This window comes from Coffea arabica, chromosome 2e (assembly GCF_036785885.1).
Source record: "Coffea arabica cultivar ET-39 chromosome 2e, Coffea Arabica ET-39 HiFi, whole genome shotgun sequence".
Classification (NCBI taxonomy): domain Eukaryota; kingdom Viridiplantae; phylum Streptophyta; class Magnoliopsida; order Gentianales; family Rubiaceae; genus Coffea; species Coffea arabica.
This window is the reverse complement of record NC_092313.1, coordinates 16,012,704-16,031,721: the sequence shown is the minus strand read 5'-3', so window position 1 is coordinate 16,031,721 and position 19,018 is coordinate 16,012,704. Positions and strand designations below refer to the sequence as shown.

At 36.6% G+C, this 19,018-nt stretch overlaps 2 protein-coding genes across 3 annotated transcripts; one reads left to right on the top strand and one right to left on the bottom strand.

Annotated features, from left to right (window-relative positions):
• The first annotated feature begins 7,762 nt into the window (after nucleotides 1-7,762).
• Nucleotides 7,763-9,505, top strand: LOC113731218 (GATA transcription factor 5). Its single transcript, XM_027256355.2, has 2 exons — nucleotides 7,763-8,303; nucleotides 8,510-9,505. Exons 1-2 carry the CDS (start codon nucleotides 7,968-7,970, stop codon nucleotides 9,191-9,193), a joined length of 1,020 nt encoding a protein of 339 aa, XP_027112156.2. The 5' UTR covers nucleotides 7,763-7,967; the 3' UTR covers nucleotides 9,194-9,505.
• Nucleotides 9,506-12,799: 3,294 nt separating this feature from the next.
• LOC113731217 (protein FMP32, mitochondrial) lies at nucleotides 12,800-17,404 on the bottom strand. 2 transcript variants are annotated; one of them, XM_072079287.1, is made up of 8 exons: nucleotides 16,777-17,404; nucleotides 16,624-16,683; nucleotides 16,045-16,176; nucleotides 15,878-15,937; nucleotides 13,699-13,775; nucleotides 13,515-13,571; nucleotides 13,338-13,404; nucleotides 12,800-13,251 (listed from the first exon to the last, which is right to left on the bottom strand). In XM_072079287.1, the coding sequence occupies exons 1-8, from the start codon at nucleotides 16,864-16,866 to the stop codon at nucleotides 13,117-13,119; spliced, it is 678 nt and encodes a 225-aa protein (XP_071935388.1). In that variant the 5' UTR covers nucleotides 16,867-17,404; the 3' UTR covers nucleotides 12,800-13,116. The 2 variants fall into 2 exon arrangements, with proteins under 2 accessions (XP_071935388.1, XP_027112155.2); XM_027256354.2 differs by having other exon boundaries at nucleotides 16,624-17,394.
• Nucleotides 17,405-19,018: the final 1,614 nt, after the last annotated feature.

The following is a 19,018-nucleotide window of genomic DNA, read 5'->3' as shown; positions in this document are numbered from 1 at the left end:
TCTTCTCTCATTTGCCAAACCGATAGGATTGCATAGACACTACAAAGTCCAAAGGCTTTGAGTTAAAAAAAAAAAAAAAGCAGAAATACCTGCCCCGCTGGACATTGGATTGATAATTTGGTAAACGACCCCGTCATTTGCTTCAATTGATTTGGTGTTAGTGATGATGACAGGCTTAGTAGAGTCTTATCGAGAATGTATGAGAGCTCCTAATTGGTGCTTGTCATACACGAATTATTAACTTTCTTTTGCGTCTGCCATGCGAGGTTTGGTCATGAGCCATAATAATAAAACCATAAACTAAACAAGTGGACCAAACATTAGCATCTTTTGATACAGGATTTTTCGGGAAAATTTTTTGAAATATAATATACGCGAGATATAAAAATAATTGAAAAGATAAAAAATTAATTAAAAAAAGTACTTATAACACAATCATATATATATATATATATATACACATAGATAGATATAAAATTCCTTGTCCAAACAAAAGTTTTCATAGGAAGAACAAGTTGATCGACAAACTGCTGATTGTCGAATCCTGTTTAACCTATAGGGAACGGAATCATGGGGAAGAAGTGGCCCAACTTGGGAACTGACAGAGAAGTCCGGTAGAAGATTAATTATAGGGTCTGCCAATCACTATTGACTGGGCATTTTAGAGGAGACGACTTCCACAATTTGGAGTATTAATATTTACCATTGCTATGCAAATCAATCAGGTTGGTTGACAAAGACGTCCATACAAAAGATGAGGAAGAAAACAGGAAAGGCCAAATTATTTTTAGCACTTTGTGAAGCTGTAGGGGCAGTGGTCACTGGTGATTCTTCGTCCGTTCCAATCTATTATTAGTTGGTTGGAATAAGATAAGACGAGGAGAGGAAATTTGCCGCCTGGTTGTTCAACACCTCTCTTTTATTATTATAAAAAAATCTATCTACGTACGGGAAGGAAGTAGGAAGTCAAAAAATGCTACTAATTCTTAGAAACCCGCTTAGTTGATATTGACGTCGCTAACTCTACTTGATATTGCCGTTCACCCCATCTTACACGAGTCAAATTTCAGCAACCTGTTATTGTTCGTCAAGAAATTTCTACATCAACGGCCTTTCCAACCTAGGGGCGTTTTTACTCGGAGGAGAAAACATTTGAAGGTAGTGTACGGCCGGTGACGTATAGTTCTTATGATTTTTGTGGTAATCCAATTCAATATTGGTATTTAAAGATAAAACAAATACTACTATCACTGACTACTGGAATTATTAAACAGTTTTTTTTTTTTTTTTTGGTTTATCAGCTAAATATAACAATCTTTCTACACAAAAAAAAAAAAGTGAAGGAAAGAAAGAAACAACGAAACAACAGATTGCGCCTCAAACACTAAATATGACATGACTTTATATGAAACCAAAGGATCCCAAGAATTTGCCGTTTCAAGACATTCCTGCGGAGAAAAGAATGATAAGGTGTTCACCACACATTTGTCATTATTTTCATCAGTTTCACAACGTTATTTGAATCCTAAAACCAAACTGTCTTACATTTCATGGGGCACTGTCTTACTATACCGGGTTACGGGGAGTGGTGTCACTGAAAAAGAAAGGGAAAGATAGAAAGAAAGAAAGAAGACCATCTGGCTCTTGCCTCTTGCTGCCTGATGTTAGTATTTTGTTTAGATATCTAGTCGCAAAAGGGGACAAATGCACGCATGAAACGTAAAACTCCCTTCGTGGCTTCCACGGTCTTCAAGTTGCTCGTTCGTTTCATGGCCGGCCGCCACCCGCCAGCCAGCTCCAATGAGTAAATATTAATGAACCCCCGCTCGCCTCACCATCAATTCTGCCAAACACACCGTAAACAGAAACTTGCCGAAGCTAATGCAATGATATTGTGTCGTGGTAATTTAAGATGTTCAGGTAAAGGCCTACGGAGTTTACCACTCTATGGTGGCGCTGTGGTTTTTCTTCCTTTAAACGGAAAGCTTTGGACCAGCATGTCCCAGTGCAGTAACCTGGTACATTAATTGCCTGGGATTCTTAACCTAAAAGATGTCAAGAAAAGTGAGAATGAGAAAACCTCTATCTATGTTACAATACTCTAGTACTAGGAATGGCACACGGTTTTATGCGTGCAATATAAAACAAAATATTGATAAGAAAAAGATTGTCCAAGTTATTGAGATTTATTAGGAGTTAATGATTTGTCCTTGATAAATTTGTTCTAACAAATATTTGTTAAGGTCAGAACTGAAAATGTAAAAAAATGACATAAAAATTAACAAATTCGGGTTTTTTTTTTGGAGGGGGGGGGGGGCGAGGGAGATGCTAGTGTATAGTTTTTTAAAAAAATTGAGAGGTAAGATGACGGTGCAAGATTGGAGAGTAGGAGTGTTCATATTTCGGAAAAAAATAAAAAAAAAATATAGATAGGATTTCAGATTCAATAAAACGAAATTTGAAAAAATTGAAATACAGCGTTCAATAAAGCAGTTCGGGAGCGGATATTAAAAATATGTTATCGATTACCAGCTAAATTATCAAAATTTTTTTATAAATATAATGTTATATATATGTATATCTAAATATAAGAGTAAATCATAATCCTATTACTAAATACTAATTAGCTACTTTAATTATAAGTATACTTGGAAGTCAAATTTTGATGGAACTAGGCATATTGGAGTTTAGTTTCACAATTAAATCTGGAGTTCTTATTTATTTTAATGTTGTTTAACAATTAAGATTATGAATTAGAACTTAGGATTATGAACCTTTTTTTTTTCCGGCATATCATGTTTGTTTGAGTTAAGTTGATTAAATTTTATTGAAAAAACATATGGGATATTATTTTGTTACAATAATTTTTTAGAGAAAATTAAAATATTTTAACTCACTATTGACATTTTGAATTTCGGATATTACCAATTACCAATTCTCCTATTCAATTTACAAAACTAAAGCTTGAACGATTATCTTAAAAAATTGATCCTAAATTACCAAAATTTTTTTTATTGAATTCGATGAACACCCTACTAATCCTATCATTTCGACCCAAAAAAAAAATGAACACCCGTGCTGGCCCTACTGGAGAGTCCAAGTCAAAGACTGACACGTGGATGGGCGATGATCCATGACTAACCTTGATAATGTGTTAAATAATTTGAATTTCTATTGCGAAACCAATTACAATGAATAAATAGACATCGGATCTAGTTACGCAGGATTTCGTCTGTGTGGGATAAGCTTGCCTAATGTCAAAACTTTGAATTTTGTACTAACATTTTTCCTCGCTTTCAGTTTCAGTAGGACACATTTAGCGGGATGAGCTCCAATCTAATACGACCGTGGCATTGAGGGCTGGCTTCTTTTTTTTTTTTCCCTTTTCCTTTTTTTTGGGTCCTTAGGGCTGGCTTAATTAACGCGGTTAAGGTGTCCATTTGTAAATCAAGTCAAATTACATAGCGCCTGGATTTATGCCCATCAGAAATCAAAGGACATAGACAGATTTGGACTGTGCCCCGTGGTTTTGAGTTTGAAAATCCAACAGCGCCATATCTAACGGCAATGATGGGATCCAATACCGCAACTATTGAATAAGATTTGATAATATGAGAAAACTTCTATTACAGCCTGAACTCACTACTTGACAAATATAGTAGTTAGTTTTTTTATTTAAAAAAAATAGAGCCAATTGAAGAAATAGTAGTGACACTACAACCATAGCAGAAAACGCAAAAAATAATTAAATCAATTTTATTTGGATTATATTTAATTTAGAATTAGTGGGTTTCACAATATGTTGTTTGAAGCATTTTCATTAATTGAAAAATCAGTGACTTGCAAGAAATTGGTCCAGGCCGTGATAAAATTTCTCGTTCCTGCATAGCTGAATTGACGCTTTTTTTATTTCCTTTTTCCTTGCATTAAAAAAAAAAAAGAGACGATTAAGCCTTCAGTTCACTCAGATATATCTGATATTATAACAGATTCATTAACGTCTCAAAGAAATTCATTATGCACTATCACCACTTGTAGAAGTCTTCCGCGGATATCAAACTCTCCCTTTTTTTTTCTTCTTTATCACAAAAAGAAGAGCTCATGTATCATTGTTTGGATACCTATATTATTCCAAATAATGGGACTGTTTGAAACCTGAGTTTTTTGGGAGTTTGTCTAAAACTTTACTGTAGTGCACTGTAGAAGTTTTTGAAAAAATTTTGTAGAAGTTTTTGTAAGGTAAAAATTTTTTTTGTATAAATTTTTGTAAGGTGGAAAAACTTTTTTCCCTTTTCTTTTTTTTTTCTTTTTCTCTTTCTTTTTTCTTTGTCTTTCTTTACTTTCTCTTTTCTTTCTCTCTTCTTCTTCTTCTACGCAGCACCAACGCAACGCAGCAGCCTGCTCCACCCCATACTCCGCCACCGGCCCCACCTCCAAACCTCCACCAAGGCCTTCTCCAGCCTCTCCTCCCACGCTTCCACCTACTCCACCTCCGACACCACCGCAAATGCCTCCACCAGTCCTTCCTCCTACTCTCCCGCCTGCTCCACCACCACCCCCACCTCCTGCACCACCACCTTTTCCTCCACCAGCACCACCACCACTACCTGTACCTCCTCCAACTCCAGCACCACCATCGGCTCTTCCACCAGCACCTCCTCCAATGCCACCTCTCGCCACCCCTCTCCTCCCTTTCCCCTTCTCCTCCCTTTTGCCCTTCCCCCTCCCTCTTCCCGCGCCCGGCAGTCAAGGCGCACCTCCTCCACGAGCCAGTCAATTTTTTTTTTTTTTTTTGCAATTTTCAGCCTTCCCCTCTCCTCCCTCTCCCCGCAATCTGGTGCGTGGAAAAATCCCCCTCTTCAGTGCTATCTAGCCTCGCTACCAGATCGCCCAGAGAGGAAGGGGAAGGGGAAGGGTGATGGGGGGGGGGAGTGGGGGAAGGGAATTTTTTTTTTTAAAAGGGTCATACTAACTGGTTAAAGGGAGAGGATGGCAGGGGAAGATGGCGGGGAGAGGGAGAAAGGCAAAAAAAAAAAAAAAAAGGAAACGTCACCGGCGCCGGACGTGATGGTCGGCGATGGAGGTGGTGGTGGGTTGGGATGGGGGAGGAAAAAGAAAAAAAAAAGGAAGGGAATTTTTTTTGTGTGTTTTTGATATTTTGAAGTGTGTAGGTAAAAAATTTTGAGAAATTTTTTGGGATCCTGTAGCAAAAGTTGTTAAAAAACTAGTAGGTTAAAAACTTGCTTAAAAACCTGGCTTCCAAACAGGCTCAATATTTCGCTTGCATCATAAACACATTTCTCAAATCACTTTTTATATTCCCAACCAACTTTTTATCTCACATACATCATATCACAAAAAGTGTTACAGTAATTATTCCAAATAATATTTCAAATAACACCCTATCCAAACAACAACTTTTTTGGCATGCCGCCCAAAGCAATAGACTACTTTGATTAGCTTTTCCTCCCAATCCATTGAATCTTCTTAACTTGCTTGAACTTGCTGAAGGAAAAAGTCCATGGATAATTCCTTATAAACCACGTAGTGGTAGGGATATTCCTATTATGTGTCGATCCAATTAACAATAGTAAAATCGAATTTGGATTTGGGGCAAAAAGTAGCCAATGGATAAGCCTAAATCTCCAAATAATTTGTTTGGATAGCCTCATTATCCCAAATAATATTTCGCTTGCATCATAAACATATTTTTCAACCCAACTTTTTATATTTCCAACCACCTTTTTATCTCACATACATCGCATCATAAAAAGTGCTACAGTAATTATTCCAAATAATATTTCAAATAATACTCTATCCAAACAAAGGTTCAAAAAGGAAATATTGGAATTGAGCAGTTGTAGATCCTTTGGCCAAAAAAAAAAATGCCTTGGATAAGAGATTATTTGAGATATTATTTAAAATAATTATTATAGTACTTTTTTTAATATGATGTATGTGAGATTAAAAAATTATAAAAAAAATAAAAAAAATCATTAAAAATCATATTTGTGATGTAAATAAATAACTATTTACGAAAATGTATGTCCAAACACATCTTGTTAATAAAAATCTTAATTTCACATTATTTTAAGAGTAAAATTTATATATATTGTTAGTGTATACACTATTACGGTTGGATGGATGACACATGAGTAACTTTTGAATTTTAAATTCAAATTTTATACATATATTATATATTTCATGGTGACCGTGCATATACTTACGGTGTATTTAAGATTAAATTTTTTTAATGTAACATTCGGAGTAATATTCCAGCCTAAAACTCTCAATTCTCAGCCAAACGGTGGAAGCCTATGATAGCCTATGGGCTTAAGCAAACGTGTCATTCTTCGCAATCTTGAAACCTGCGATGGACACGGCATCTATACGATACGAATACGACCGTCATTATTCTAGAGCGGCTGGCTTCTCATTTTGACCTTCCTGGAATTTCCAAGGAACCAAGACTACAGGATCCTTGCACTCTTATTTCCACAAACGCTTCCTTCTTCGTACAAGTAATATCAGATTGATAAGTTTCCAAAAATCGTAATAGCGCATGTTACGGGCCTAAATTAATAAACAATACATTGTTAGCATTAAAACATGCAAAAGTTGTCAATGCACTACGTCTTAAGATTGCAATTGTTAGAAGTTTCTTACAGGTAACTTAAGGTTGTGTTTGGATTGCATTTTTCATGATTTTTCATGGAAAAATTAATGTAGCGATTCTATGTATGTGAGGGAAAAAGTTAATAGGGAAATGTGATTACGGAAAATGACGTAATTTTTCGACGGAAAACAGCAATCCAAACAAGGCTTAATGTCCAATTCAGATTGCAATTTTTTTTGAAATTTTTTGTAAAAAAATATACTGTAATAATTTAATATATATATAATAAAAAGATAATTAAAAAACACGCTTACAAAAAAAATGTAATTTTTTTTTTGTGAAAATTGACTTTCCAAACAACGCCTGATAAGAAGGACGAGAAAAAAAAAGAAGGAAAAAGAGATCCTCATAGAAGAAAGCATGCTGATTAGTAGTATGTCGTAATTATTGACGGGCCAGCCAGCGGCGTCCAACCAATACCATGCATATGGTTGCTGTATCCCAGTCTGAAGATTAGAATGGTCAAAACGTAACAGCCATCCCAGGACCGGTTAAGAGAATGGTCATAATGAGTAAAATAGCACGCGTAAAATCCTCCCCTTCTATCCTGCAGTTGATTTTGGATTTTACTCCCTCCACAACCACAAGAAAAAGAAATGGTAACAAATATTTGAAACAATAATTTAAAAGGCTGTCACGTTCATTAGTTTATAAGGTTTCTAGATTTTCTTTTTCGGCTAAATGTTTATACATTTTAAATTTTTGAAAATATTTCTACCATTTGGGCTGTTGCTGAATGCATTCAATTGATTCGGATTTTTTAAACGGATACTTAATAAGTACATATAAGTATATTTAATCTCTCGTTTAAATACATCCTCACATTTAATTTCTCATACGGTATTAAACACTTTCCCGATGTAACATCAAAAATAAAAAAATAAAACACTTTTCCAATGTAATTGTTAATTTTTTTTTTTAAAAAAAAACTTAACTCCTTGGTCTTTTTTCATTGAGTGCCCGTTGGGCAACTGTTGGAGCCTTGGAGAAAGTCATAATTGAGTTTTCAAAAGATAAATAAATAAATAATTAAAAAAACACGAGCAGACAATTATAGAAAATAAAGAAATACCATTAACCCACCCATCAGTTTCGCCCACGAACCAGCGCTCATTTCAGTGCTTTCCTTCCCACAATTTCTTTCCAACTTTTTCCTGCTTCACCCCCTTTATCTTCTTTTCCCTGCAACCTCCTCCTATCTTCCGTTTCTTTTACTTGTCATCTGTATATTTATAACGCCATATTTTTAAACGTTTTAAAAGAAGAACAACTTAAAAGGGGTATTGAAATTATGGATTGCATGGAAGCAAAAGCTTTGAAATCCAGTCTGCTTTCGGATATAGGCGTGATGAAACCAAGCCAACAGCAAGGTTTTGTTGATGATATATGGTGTGTGACTGGACTCAACAACGTTTCCTGTGATGATTTTTCGGTTGATGATCTTCTTGACTTCTCTGATAAAGATTTTAAGGATGGCCCTCTTAAGGAAGATGAAGATTTTAAGGACACCCTTTCCCTCTCTTCTTCGCAACATCATCATCACCACCATCACCGCAACTCCAATTTTTCATCTTTTTCCGAAACTGACGATTTTGGCTCATTACTGGCCGCCGAGCTTGCTGTTCCGGTAAGCAAAACATACGTTACCGCAATAAAAGTTTGTTTTCCTCTGCAACAAGTAGCTGCAAGCTCTTGTTGTAGACCACGTACCCAATCGGACATATACTATGTTATACGGAATTGATGTAATTGTTTGAAACTTTAAAAAAAAAAAATTTTTTTTTTTTGGTTGCAATTCGTGTACGTTTTATCTGAAGAAAGACAATTTTACAGGCAGAAGAAATGGAGAATCTGGAGTGGTTATCTCAATTTGTCGATGATTCCCGTTCAGAAGTATCTCTGTTATGTCCCGCCGGAAGTTTCAAGGACAACAAAGGAAGATTGACGGAAAAATGGTCTGAACCGGCGGTTCATATGATTAGAGTGCCATGTTTTCCTTTGCACGTTCCGGTTAAACCGAGAAGCAAACGGTCGAGGCCAAATGGCAGAGTTTGGTCAGGGTCGCCTTCTTTGACTACAACCGAGTCGTCTTCGACGTCGTCGTCATCATACGGGTCCTCCGCGTTGTCTCCTTTTATTTTATCGAACCCGGTTCAGGACAGTGAAATGCTCTCAAGCGTTGAAAAACCCCCGGCTAAGAAGCAGAAGAAGAAACCGGCTACCGACACCGGTTCCGGGTCGATTGGTTCGCAGACGTCACGTCGGTGCAGTCATTGCCAGGTTAATAAGACGCCACAATGGCGAACCGGTCCTTTGGGTCCCAAAACGTTATGCAACGCATGCGGGGTTCGGTATAAGTCCGGTCGGCTTTTTCCTGAGTACAGACCGGCTTGTAGTCCGACGTTCTCTCAAGAGGCTCACTCGAATAGCCACCGAAAAGTTTTGGAAATGCGGCGGAAGAAGGAGGCGACCGGCCATGTAGAGGCCGGCTTGACTCCAATGGTTTCGAGTTTTTGAGGTTTTGGTTTGGGTTGATAAGAATTGGTAGTGAACCGGTCAGGGTCATAGGGGTTCGGTTAGGTATAAGCTTGGCTGCGATTATAAAATGTACAATTTTGTTCGGTGGACTGATTGTAGACTGATTCGCAGGCGTTAGATTTGAAGGGTAACTGAGGAAGGTTGTTTTTTTTAGGCCATTTATTTCCATACAAGTATATTATTTTCCTTGTAATATAGTAGGTGATATTTATTTTGCAGTTTGATTTTTACTCCAAATAGTGATGTACTAATGGGATCTTAATTAATTTAGAAGTTACTCTACTTTTTTTTTTTTGGTCTGCTCATTCATGTTATTGATATTTTTAAATCTTCAAATTTAAATCAAAGGAAAGCAGAAATTTGAACCATTCAAAACAAAAACAGGACAGTTGAGCGGTTCCTGGTGGCCGTTGAAAAGTTAAAAAGAGTATTGTCCAACCCTTGATGCTACTCTCCGGTTAGAATATCGTGTTGAGCGCCTAACTTTGCTTTCAATCCTTTTGTCCTCGATGAAATTTTATATTTATATTTAGCCATATATTAACTGGATGAAGATTTTAGTCAACAATCGGCACGTTTTCCGAAATGGGATTTTTGGGCTTTTATCAATTCCTCACAAAACATATACTCCTCCGTCCCACTTTGATAGTCCTGTTTCTTTTTTTCACACAATTTAAGAAAAAGTAATTAACTTTGTTGGAAAAGTAAATTTAGATTACTATTTTCCTAAAATACCCTCACATTAAATATGATACAACTTTATGGGAACTTGAATTGATGGTAAAAAAAGAATCAACTCTCATTAAATGGGGTAGGTTTATAGTAACAACTACTTACATTGAATAAGGGTATTTTAGGAAAATTAAAATACAACTACATTCTTCAATTGGAAAGTGGACTACAATTTGGGACAGATGAAAAAGGAATACAGGACTATCAAAGTGGGACGGAGGGAGTAATTATCATCTATCTATACCAGAAAAACAACAAGCGGGCTGGGGACTCCCACAATTCCTTTAATTTCCTTTTTTTTTTTTGTATTTTGAGTTTATAATTAGTGAACTAACAATTTTTTTTTTCACTTACTCTTTGTTTGTATTTCTATTGTTTATTTTCATCAATCCCATAACAAAGCGTCCTGTCACATGAAGATCATAAATTCGAGCTGAAAGGGACAATTGTTTATTGAATAAGCTTAAAAATTGGTTGTGACTTAACAGGACCTCTGAAGTTTATTAAACACGTCAGGTTTACATTATTGTGTTAATATTTCCTGATTACGCATTCTACGTTTTCTTTGAGCGTTTCTAATGTGACACCCAATCAATCAATTTAAATAGGTATGCCATTTATTTCTTCTTGGTGTTTTGGGGGGCAAAGGGGAGGGTCCCACGAGGCCTGCATCAACGTCATAATGTGGGTTGGGTGCCCACTAAATAATGGTAGTACCAGCAAAGATTGAAGTTGTGTGGTGGTGCCAACTGCTGGTGGGGGTTTCGAATATCAGCCCAACTGGGCCGTGACCACTACCATAGTGGCATTTGTATAGTATACTGGTAGTAAGAAGAAGTAAGTATAAATGCTGAGTCGGTGGATTATCTCAACTGCAGTCTGCAAGTGTATTGTGCGACCCAATAATTTAAAGAGTTACGAGGGGGTTGGACATGAGAGCGAAGGTTTTTCCAGTTCCCGACACTTTTTTAACTTCATCATCAATGGCTCGGTGCAACTGTAATTCTTAGTGGCTGCTGGTGGACTACTGGACCCCAAAAGTATCTTGTGCATGCCATGTGGGAGTCGTTGGCAATAATTAGGGACGTGCAGAACAGCAACGAAATTACGTTATCACGGTCCAGCCGTTTGGTCAAATAATCAAGGGAAAATTTCAGATACCTCCTCTGAGGTTTCTAACAGTCTCACTCCCTTCCCTTGAGGTTTCCAAAATATTAGACATCTGTCCTGGCAGAATTTTGGATTCCATTTCTTACATCATCGTGGGCGAAAATACTTAAATACCTACAAAGTTAGCACATATTTTACAATTATCTGGACAAATTTAGTTAAGTTAGTTATAAATACAGTCATGAACAAAATGACGCCAAATTTAGGTGCCAATTGGTAATTGATATATGGCCTAAAAAGTTTCAAGTACAACAAATCACTTCAATTAGTCTCTTTAAGCTATTGTTGATATATGGTAAAAATAGCTTGATACATGGCATAGAAAGCTCTAGATTCTCACCTTTGCTGCTGCATTTTGCTCTTATAAATGGTCTTGTGAACTGGTCATTGCATGTAGTCGTTACAAATAATGACCAGTAAGAGGAGTTGCTTTCTAGGGGTGAAACTGAAGTTCAAACCTTCCTTCAACCATTAGTTTTACTTACACCCCTTGAGGTTTCATCCTTGTTAAATTCTCTGGTTATTTTTCATATGATATTATCTCACTAGTGCAAGACAATGAGGGCATTTGTGCTATCAAGTTGTTTTCTCTCTCCAGCTCTCCATTTTTAATTGTTTATATTTTTGAATTGAGTTGGATTTGAGACTGTCTATTTAGTTTTAGGTAGGGGAAGTTTCTGATTATTTTAAAAACCTTAGGGGAGGAGTGTGAGACTGTCACAAAACTTCAGGGGAGATTTCTGCAATTATCCCAATAATCAAATTGTGCGTTTGGTTTTAGGACGAAGTATTGGGTCAATCAAAGCAATGGCTTGGACCGCGGGACTTTCAATTCATGCCTCCCACTTCACAAATTTAAGTACGATACCTGATGCCTTTTCCGCTTTTGCTCCATCATATTTATCAATAGGATGGTAGTTCAATAATTGAGATTTTTGTCATTTAAACATATCATTCCCCACAATTGCCTTTCAGATCCCGGAAAATCTACCCAGAATCGTGTTAACTTTGACTTTGAGCTTATCGAATAAAACTAAACTCCCACTCTTTCTTTTTTTTTTTTATAAAAATATTTTATTGCTCAAAATGATGAAAATTGTCCAGCACGAGAGTTCCAAAGAAGTAAAAAATTTTGGTATAATAAGCTGTGCAACTTTATACATATGACACTCTTTAACCCTTAGTTTGAGATTAAATTAGTGCCATTACTAGTATACACGCACTCAATCACCGTACCGTGCTATCAACAATCCTGATTACTCAAGAGAAATAATCTGAGTTGTCCATATAATTTATAAATAAACAACTCACGTCAAGGCGATCTCATTCGACAAGTCTGGGCTATCAACTACAGATCTGAGATCCCATGTTCTCAATTCAGCTCCGTCTCGTCATCTTGCATCGTACCCACAGTTACTGAAGGTGGGAGGTTACTGATACAATAGCAATAGCTGGCTAGTAAGAGAGCGATTTTAATTTTTCAGAAAATGAAACACTTCCATCCTCGGCTACCATAGATTACAGAGAATGACGACATTCGAGTTTCAAATGACGATATTAGAAGTGCCAACCTCCAGTCGAGAAATTCATGGTCAGAATAGTTGATCCGTCTTCTAAATTTGAACGTTTCTCCTGGCAGGTATGTTAACTAAAGTTTGTCAAGCATCCAAAAACAGACACCAGTCAAGCAACGGTACAATTGTTTTCAGGCAGAAGAATCTAGGAGCACAGTGTCACGTATGGCCGTTGAGGAATCGCTAAGATTAAATGTACTGAGGTCAACGACCTAAAGAATTACATGCATTGTTTCACAAGACCTATAGTCGATCCACTGTAAGCTGTGGCTTTCACGCCTTGCATATCAAAATTTGAAGGCGTGCAAATAGACCATCACTAAAAGAATGTAGCACAAAGTTACACATCCAAGAAATGACCTTTAGCATTAGTCTACATTTTCAATTTCTTTGCACGAGCTGGCCTCGTTCCTTTGAATTCCATTCTTACTTCTTGTCAGCAGCGGTCATGATTCGAATTAAAGCTAACCCAACAGCAGTGATGGATGCCAGGGTACCTATACAATATCTCATAACATCGTACTTTGCTGCTTCAAGTTGGGCCCTCAAAGCATGAATCTCCTGTAGTTGAGATACTTGCATATAAGAACCAATTGTGCATTAGAGAGCACATATTTCATTTCCCCAACACAACTGTAAAAACTCACCCGGTCAAGCTTGTTAGTAAGATTGGTTGTTTCCGAACTCTGCTTGGCAAGCTCATCACGTAAACGCCTGTACTCAACCAAGTGAGATAAGCATTTAAAATATAAATCAAATATTGCAGCGATTGATGGGACAGCCAAAGATCCAAAGAGAATGAGCAAAACATTATTATTCCTTACCCTCTCTCAAGATTTAAATCCAGACGCTGGCCTGCAGTGACCTTATCAATCTCATACCTGCGTCACAAAAAGGAATAGATTTAACTGACACTTTGTACTCATGCGAAATTAAAGAGCATTCCACTAAAACTAAGAGTAGCTCAGGTTCTTTCTCTCTCTCTCTGTACTTCCTTTGTCAACAAACCTCAGTTCACTGCGCATCTTTTCAATATCATTGTGTAGCTTTTCAGTCTCACGTTGCAGCAAAGAAAAATGATTCTCCTGCACAATATATGGTTAAGAAATATCAGAAAGAATCAAACACAAGAAACTTACTTACAACAAACACCAGTGCTCTTCCTTCACCAAAGCAGAAAAGTAACTTTTATCCGGCAAAGAGCCAAACTTAATCAAGGCTACTCAAAGACGATGGATCAGGGAATATCAAAAGAAGCACTCTATATAACTGAATCAAAATAAGACTTCAATATTAATATTTTTGTTTCCAACTGTAGACTGAAAGCTTGAAAACACTCCTAGCATCAAGTTCTAAATCACCAAGACAGAAAATAAAAGAAGAAATCTTTCACATCAGAGATTGGGAAGCGGACTTATATTGCAGTGATCATACTTCAAACATAATCATTATCCAACATTTTCCACCCAAAAGCTTCTGGGCTTTATCATTCTGCTCTCTTCATCACCTGAATTAAGGATCTTTACTTCTCCAACTTCCTCTTAACCCTCTATCATCCCAACAAAAGGGAAAATTGTCCCAATTTCAGTTTTCTTTCTTGGTAGGAGACTGGAGCAGTTGTTTTTTGTTTCTAAAAGCATGGAAAGGTCATTGTCATAAAGTTCTATATTCCAAAAGCAATCAATATGCATACATTATCATTACTGCTTTACAGTATATAAAAATCTACCTGATTCAGTTACCAGACTATCCGCCAATAAAAGTAAAACCATCCAGAAACCAGAGGGAAAAAAAGTAAGTGGGAAAAGCCAAAACACAAAGACCATGATGATCGGTGCTTGAGCACCTTTCTTTCCCTCCAAAGTTTTATGAAAAAAACTCTTACATCTCATGCAGCAATTCAATTTCCTAGCAATCAACAGAACCACAGAATTAGGTGAAAATGTCAAGCCAAATAAAATCTAATGGACTCAGAAAAGCAGTCAATGTGCAACCCAACAACAATAGTCAATTGCTGGAGTAGAGAAGGAACTTTCCCTTTTCACAAGTAAACCAACTCTCTTATGCCATCATTTGACATTTATGTAAGTAACTAAAAGATATTTCACGATATTGAGTGAAACTTAGGAGATTGGAGATACTCAAGCTTATGCTGATTATGGCCTTTTCCAACAGGAGATTTGTTGCACCAAATAGAGAAGATAAATTGAAACATTCTTTTCTACTGCAAAATGCCACTTGAGATGGTTGGGCCTAAGGACCATTGACAAGCCTGACCAAAATAATTCTAAATTAAGGAAGTAAGCTTGAATATTGCTCCTAACTCTACACTCTCCAATACTATTTTCTTTCTAGGCAACTCATGTTGTGGAAAGGTTTCAAAAAGCATTGCACCAGAAACCCCCATTTTCTCAAGGGGGATACATAAGGGTATAATATGCAATTTTGATATAGGTCATAGAGCACAACCTGGTAAGCAAGTAACTTGATCGTAAAAGCAGAATGTTGGAGGATTTCTATAACAAATTGCTGCAAAAATTCTTTAGGTGTAACTTTCCAATAATAATGCATGTTATCCGGCATTAGCGACTTTAATTAAGTAATCAGGCTATAGCTTAAAACTTATCCAATAAAAAATCTTCTGATTCTAACAGTTTTAGTACAAATATGAGAAAAATCTCTAAGGATTCACACTATTCCAAGATTTGGAAAGGCCTTTTCATGAACTTCTAGTAATTGCCAGATCCAAGCAAACACTTTTCGACTTAAAATATGATTTCTCTTAGTTCTGCATCACCCTAGTAGAACAATTAGCCGTTAAACTATAACAGAATATATGCTTTCTCGACATTCTTATTGAGCACTTGCTAACTTTCAGATACATAGCCTTCAAAAGGAACGCACTACTACAGACATGATTCAGAAGCTTCAATTTAGTTTTGTTGCTATAAGACCTTAAATTACCAATGGCACATTAAACTACCATATATAATAATCATTTTGATACCAATTAGATACCAGATGTTAAGAGTTACTCCCCATTAACACCAAAAATCTACGTGAAAATTAGAGGGAAAACAGAAAAATGATAGCTTATTAATGAGCAAAGCATGAGATGATGTAATTATGGATGCATAAGAAACTTCCAAATTCAGATATTAAACACAAACTACTAACATGTGCATACCTGGGAACTCTGTACTTCAGCTTTAAAGTTGGACAGATTAGCTTCATGTAACATCTCTGCCTACAAAGTCATGAGAACAGTCAATACAACCTACATACTTAATGTATTATGATTGTATTAGCAACAAAAGGCATGGACCAGAATACCAAATGCATAAAAACTCTTACCTTCTGCATTTCAGCTTTTGAGAGAAACGAATGACCTACATTTTCCAGGCTATCATTCAGAACCTCAGTAATAGCAGAGGTGATTGCTTCGGCTTGCTTCGGGGGTACACCTTGTGCTTCCAAACTCCTAACCTATAAAAGTAACAATATGCCCTAAAAGAACTTCTCTTAAACGTTCAAGGTCTTTTTGAATCATCTAACAAAATAACAAGTTTAACCTAATTTTTACAAATAGAATCAATACAAACTCTGAAACTACGAACACAGAAATTCATTTCAATGTTGTCTTAAAGTGTATTAATTGTTGAAAAAAAAACGCAGTATATCAAAATGAAAAGCAAAAGAGAGGACATTCTTTTGATGCTCTAACTTTAAACAACTTGAGAAGAAAATCACGAGTCTACCCTAATTTCTCTGAATAGGATTATAATTGATCGCAAAAAAATTTCGATCCTACGATCAAAGAAAAATAAGTGTGGATATTCAAACATTTACGGATACAATATATTAAAATGCAAAAAAACAAAGGCTAAAAAACAAGGAATTACGCACAAATTGAAGAACAGAAAAAGAAATTACCAGCTTTAACGTATCAACGAGAAAGGCACGGTTTCCATTAGGTTTGGCAAGCTGAGAGATCTGCCTGATATCAAAACGGTTAGCGGAGGAATCTGAGGAGGACAACGAACCGTAGAAATTGACGGAAGAGCAGTTAGACTGAAGCTTATTTACAGAAGCAGAATTAGGCGCTGTAAACGTATTGCGGCCTCGCAATTTGGATAATCCGCAATGAGTTAAGCGCTTGCAAGCCGCCGCCGCCATTGATTTCTCTCCCCAGAAAGCTATCCTTTCTCGAAACTATCTGAATCCGTGGTCAAACGAGTAAGAACGCATATGTGGAGAAAGGAAAAATATTTGTCCGCGAGACAGCGAGAGAGAGTGAGGGAAAAACGAGAGGTGACTTTGAAAATGGCGCCTGGGAGGGGAGGAAGGCGAAATATGCTCAACTTTGTAAAAATGACAATCAAATGAGAGAGGGAAATTGAGGATGAGAGGCGGCGAATGGGAGGGGATTGTTTGAGAGGAGGAGAGTTGATTAGTTATAGCGGCCGCAGAGGCCAATAAAAATGAACGGAAACTTTTTTATTAGTAGTAGCAACTAGCATGAGATTGCTTGCTTGTTTTGCGCTGTCGTCTGCCGTCTACCAGTTAGGACTGGGAGCATATACGAATCTAAAGCATTGAGCTTAGTTCAGTGGCCACCATCATCACAGTTGACGGCGTGACCCTGCCCTCCCACCAATGATCACAAAATGTGCCAAGCCATTTCAAGTGGCTTCCAGACGAGTGTGTACTCGTCTGAGTCAGTAGGTGGTTCAGTCTCCTTCGATTTTCTTTCTTCAAATCCTTCTCTTTCCGTAGCATAGAATAATTATAGGTTTATCGTATCAATAATATATATATATATACAAATCTAATTCAACAGTTGGTTTGTTCAATTGTTTTAAAAAAATTTAAAATTTTGTTCAAGTTTGATGGCTTATTTATTTGGTGAATGATCCTTTTATCATTAGCGAATGTAAAATATTAATTAAATTTGACTTAATTAGTTAACGAATCAAGTTCGATCAAATTTTTATTAAATTCGAGTATCGAATAATTTGATTCATTTTGTAACCTTAGTTGAAGTGAAAAATAGATATGGGTCAAAAATGAATAAACTGATATTCACATGTGCAATTGGATTTTGTCCAGTTCTATAATTCTATTAACACTTTTTTTCCCCTCTTATTGGGTCATTGCCCAGTTGGGGCATGCTGTAAAGACGATTGCCAATTGTGTCCTCCTATTTAGTATTTCGATTTCTTTTACATCTGCCCGTAAAATTTGGCATACCATCTGCCCAAAAAATTTACCGTTAAAGAGTTAAAATTACATTTACTAGACAGGCTTCCCGCGCATTCGTTTAGTAGACCGACGGAACAGGAACAACAAATCGTGCCTTGACAAAATGGATGAGCTGAAAACATATAGTACATGAACAAATGAAACTGCGCATGAAAATGAAAAGGAAAAGGAAAAGAAATATCCACAATTGATTAATTACATATACAACCATACGCTACTATGTATACATATACCGTACATCAGGAACCAGAAAATTTGCATGCACGTATATAAAGCATCAGGAGTTCAAAGAAAAAAGCAAGGAACAAACCCAGAAACACCAAGACGAAGCCAAAGATGCAGCTCTCATAGAAGAAGAAAACAGCAATGTATTGTCCGCTCTTTTCTTTTCCACCAGTTTTTTTTTTTTCCAAAAAGAAGAAGATACTGAAGTAGTAGTAGAACAACTGAAATTGGCCGACCAAACTGACATGAGCCAGTCTTCCCAGTTGCGGCAATGATTCAGCAAAATCGAAAGTTACCAAATTAGACACATTTACAAATGAATTAAACCATATAATGAGCATCTTCGGGGACAGAAGAGGAAACCCGGGATCTTAATTAGTATTGCCCTACTAAACTCACGATCATATCAAACAAAGAGTCAAATAAGTCCTAAACTAATTTTACCATTACACCACTCAAAAAGGCATCTTAGGGGGTAAAACGGTAAGCAGGCAACACACAGTAGAGTGGAATGCGGTAAAAACCAGCTAATAGCAAATTGTCTGGATTTTTCACTTTTTTTTTTTTTTTTTTAATTTGTGAGTGTAGTGCACTCCAAATTCTAACAATAGTAAACAAAGAACCTCTCATTATGTTCGAAACTGGTAGAAATGAAAAAGACAAGAAATCTAGTGGGACTTGACCCACCTCGAATCCAATAAAATTAGTCATAAATCGTGGATTTTAAAAAGTCATTTCAAAAAGGCTGGATTTTTGCCTGGATAAATCCTTAAAACACACAAAAATTTACGTCTGCACTGCCAAGATTTGATTTTACTATAAACAATTCGACCACCTGCAA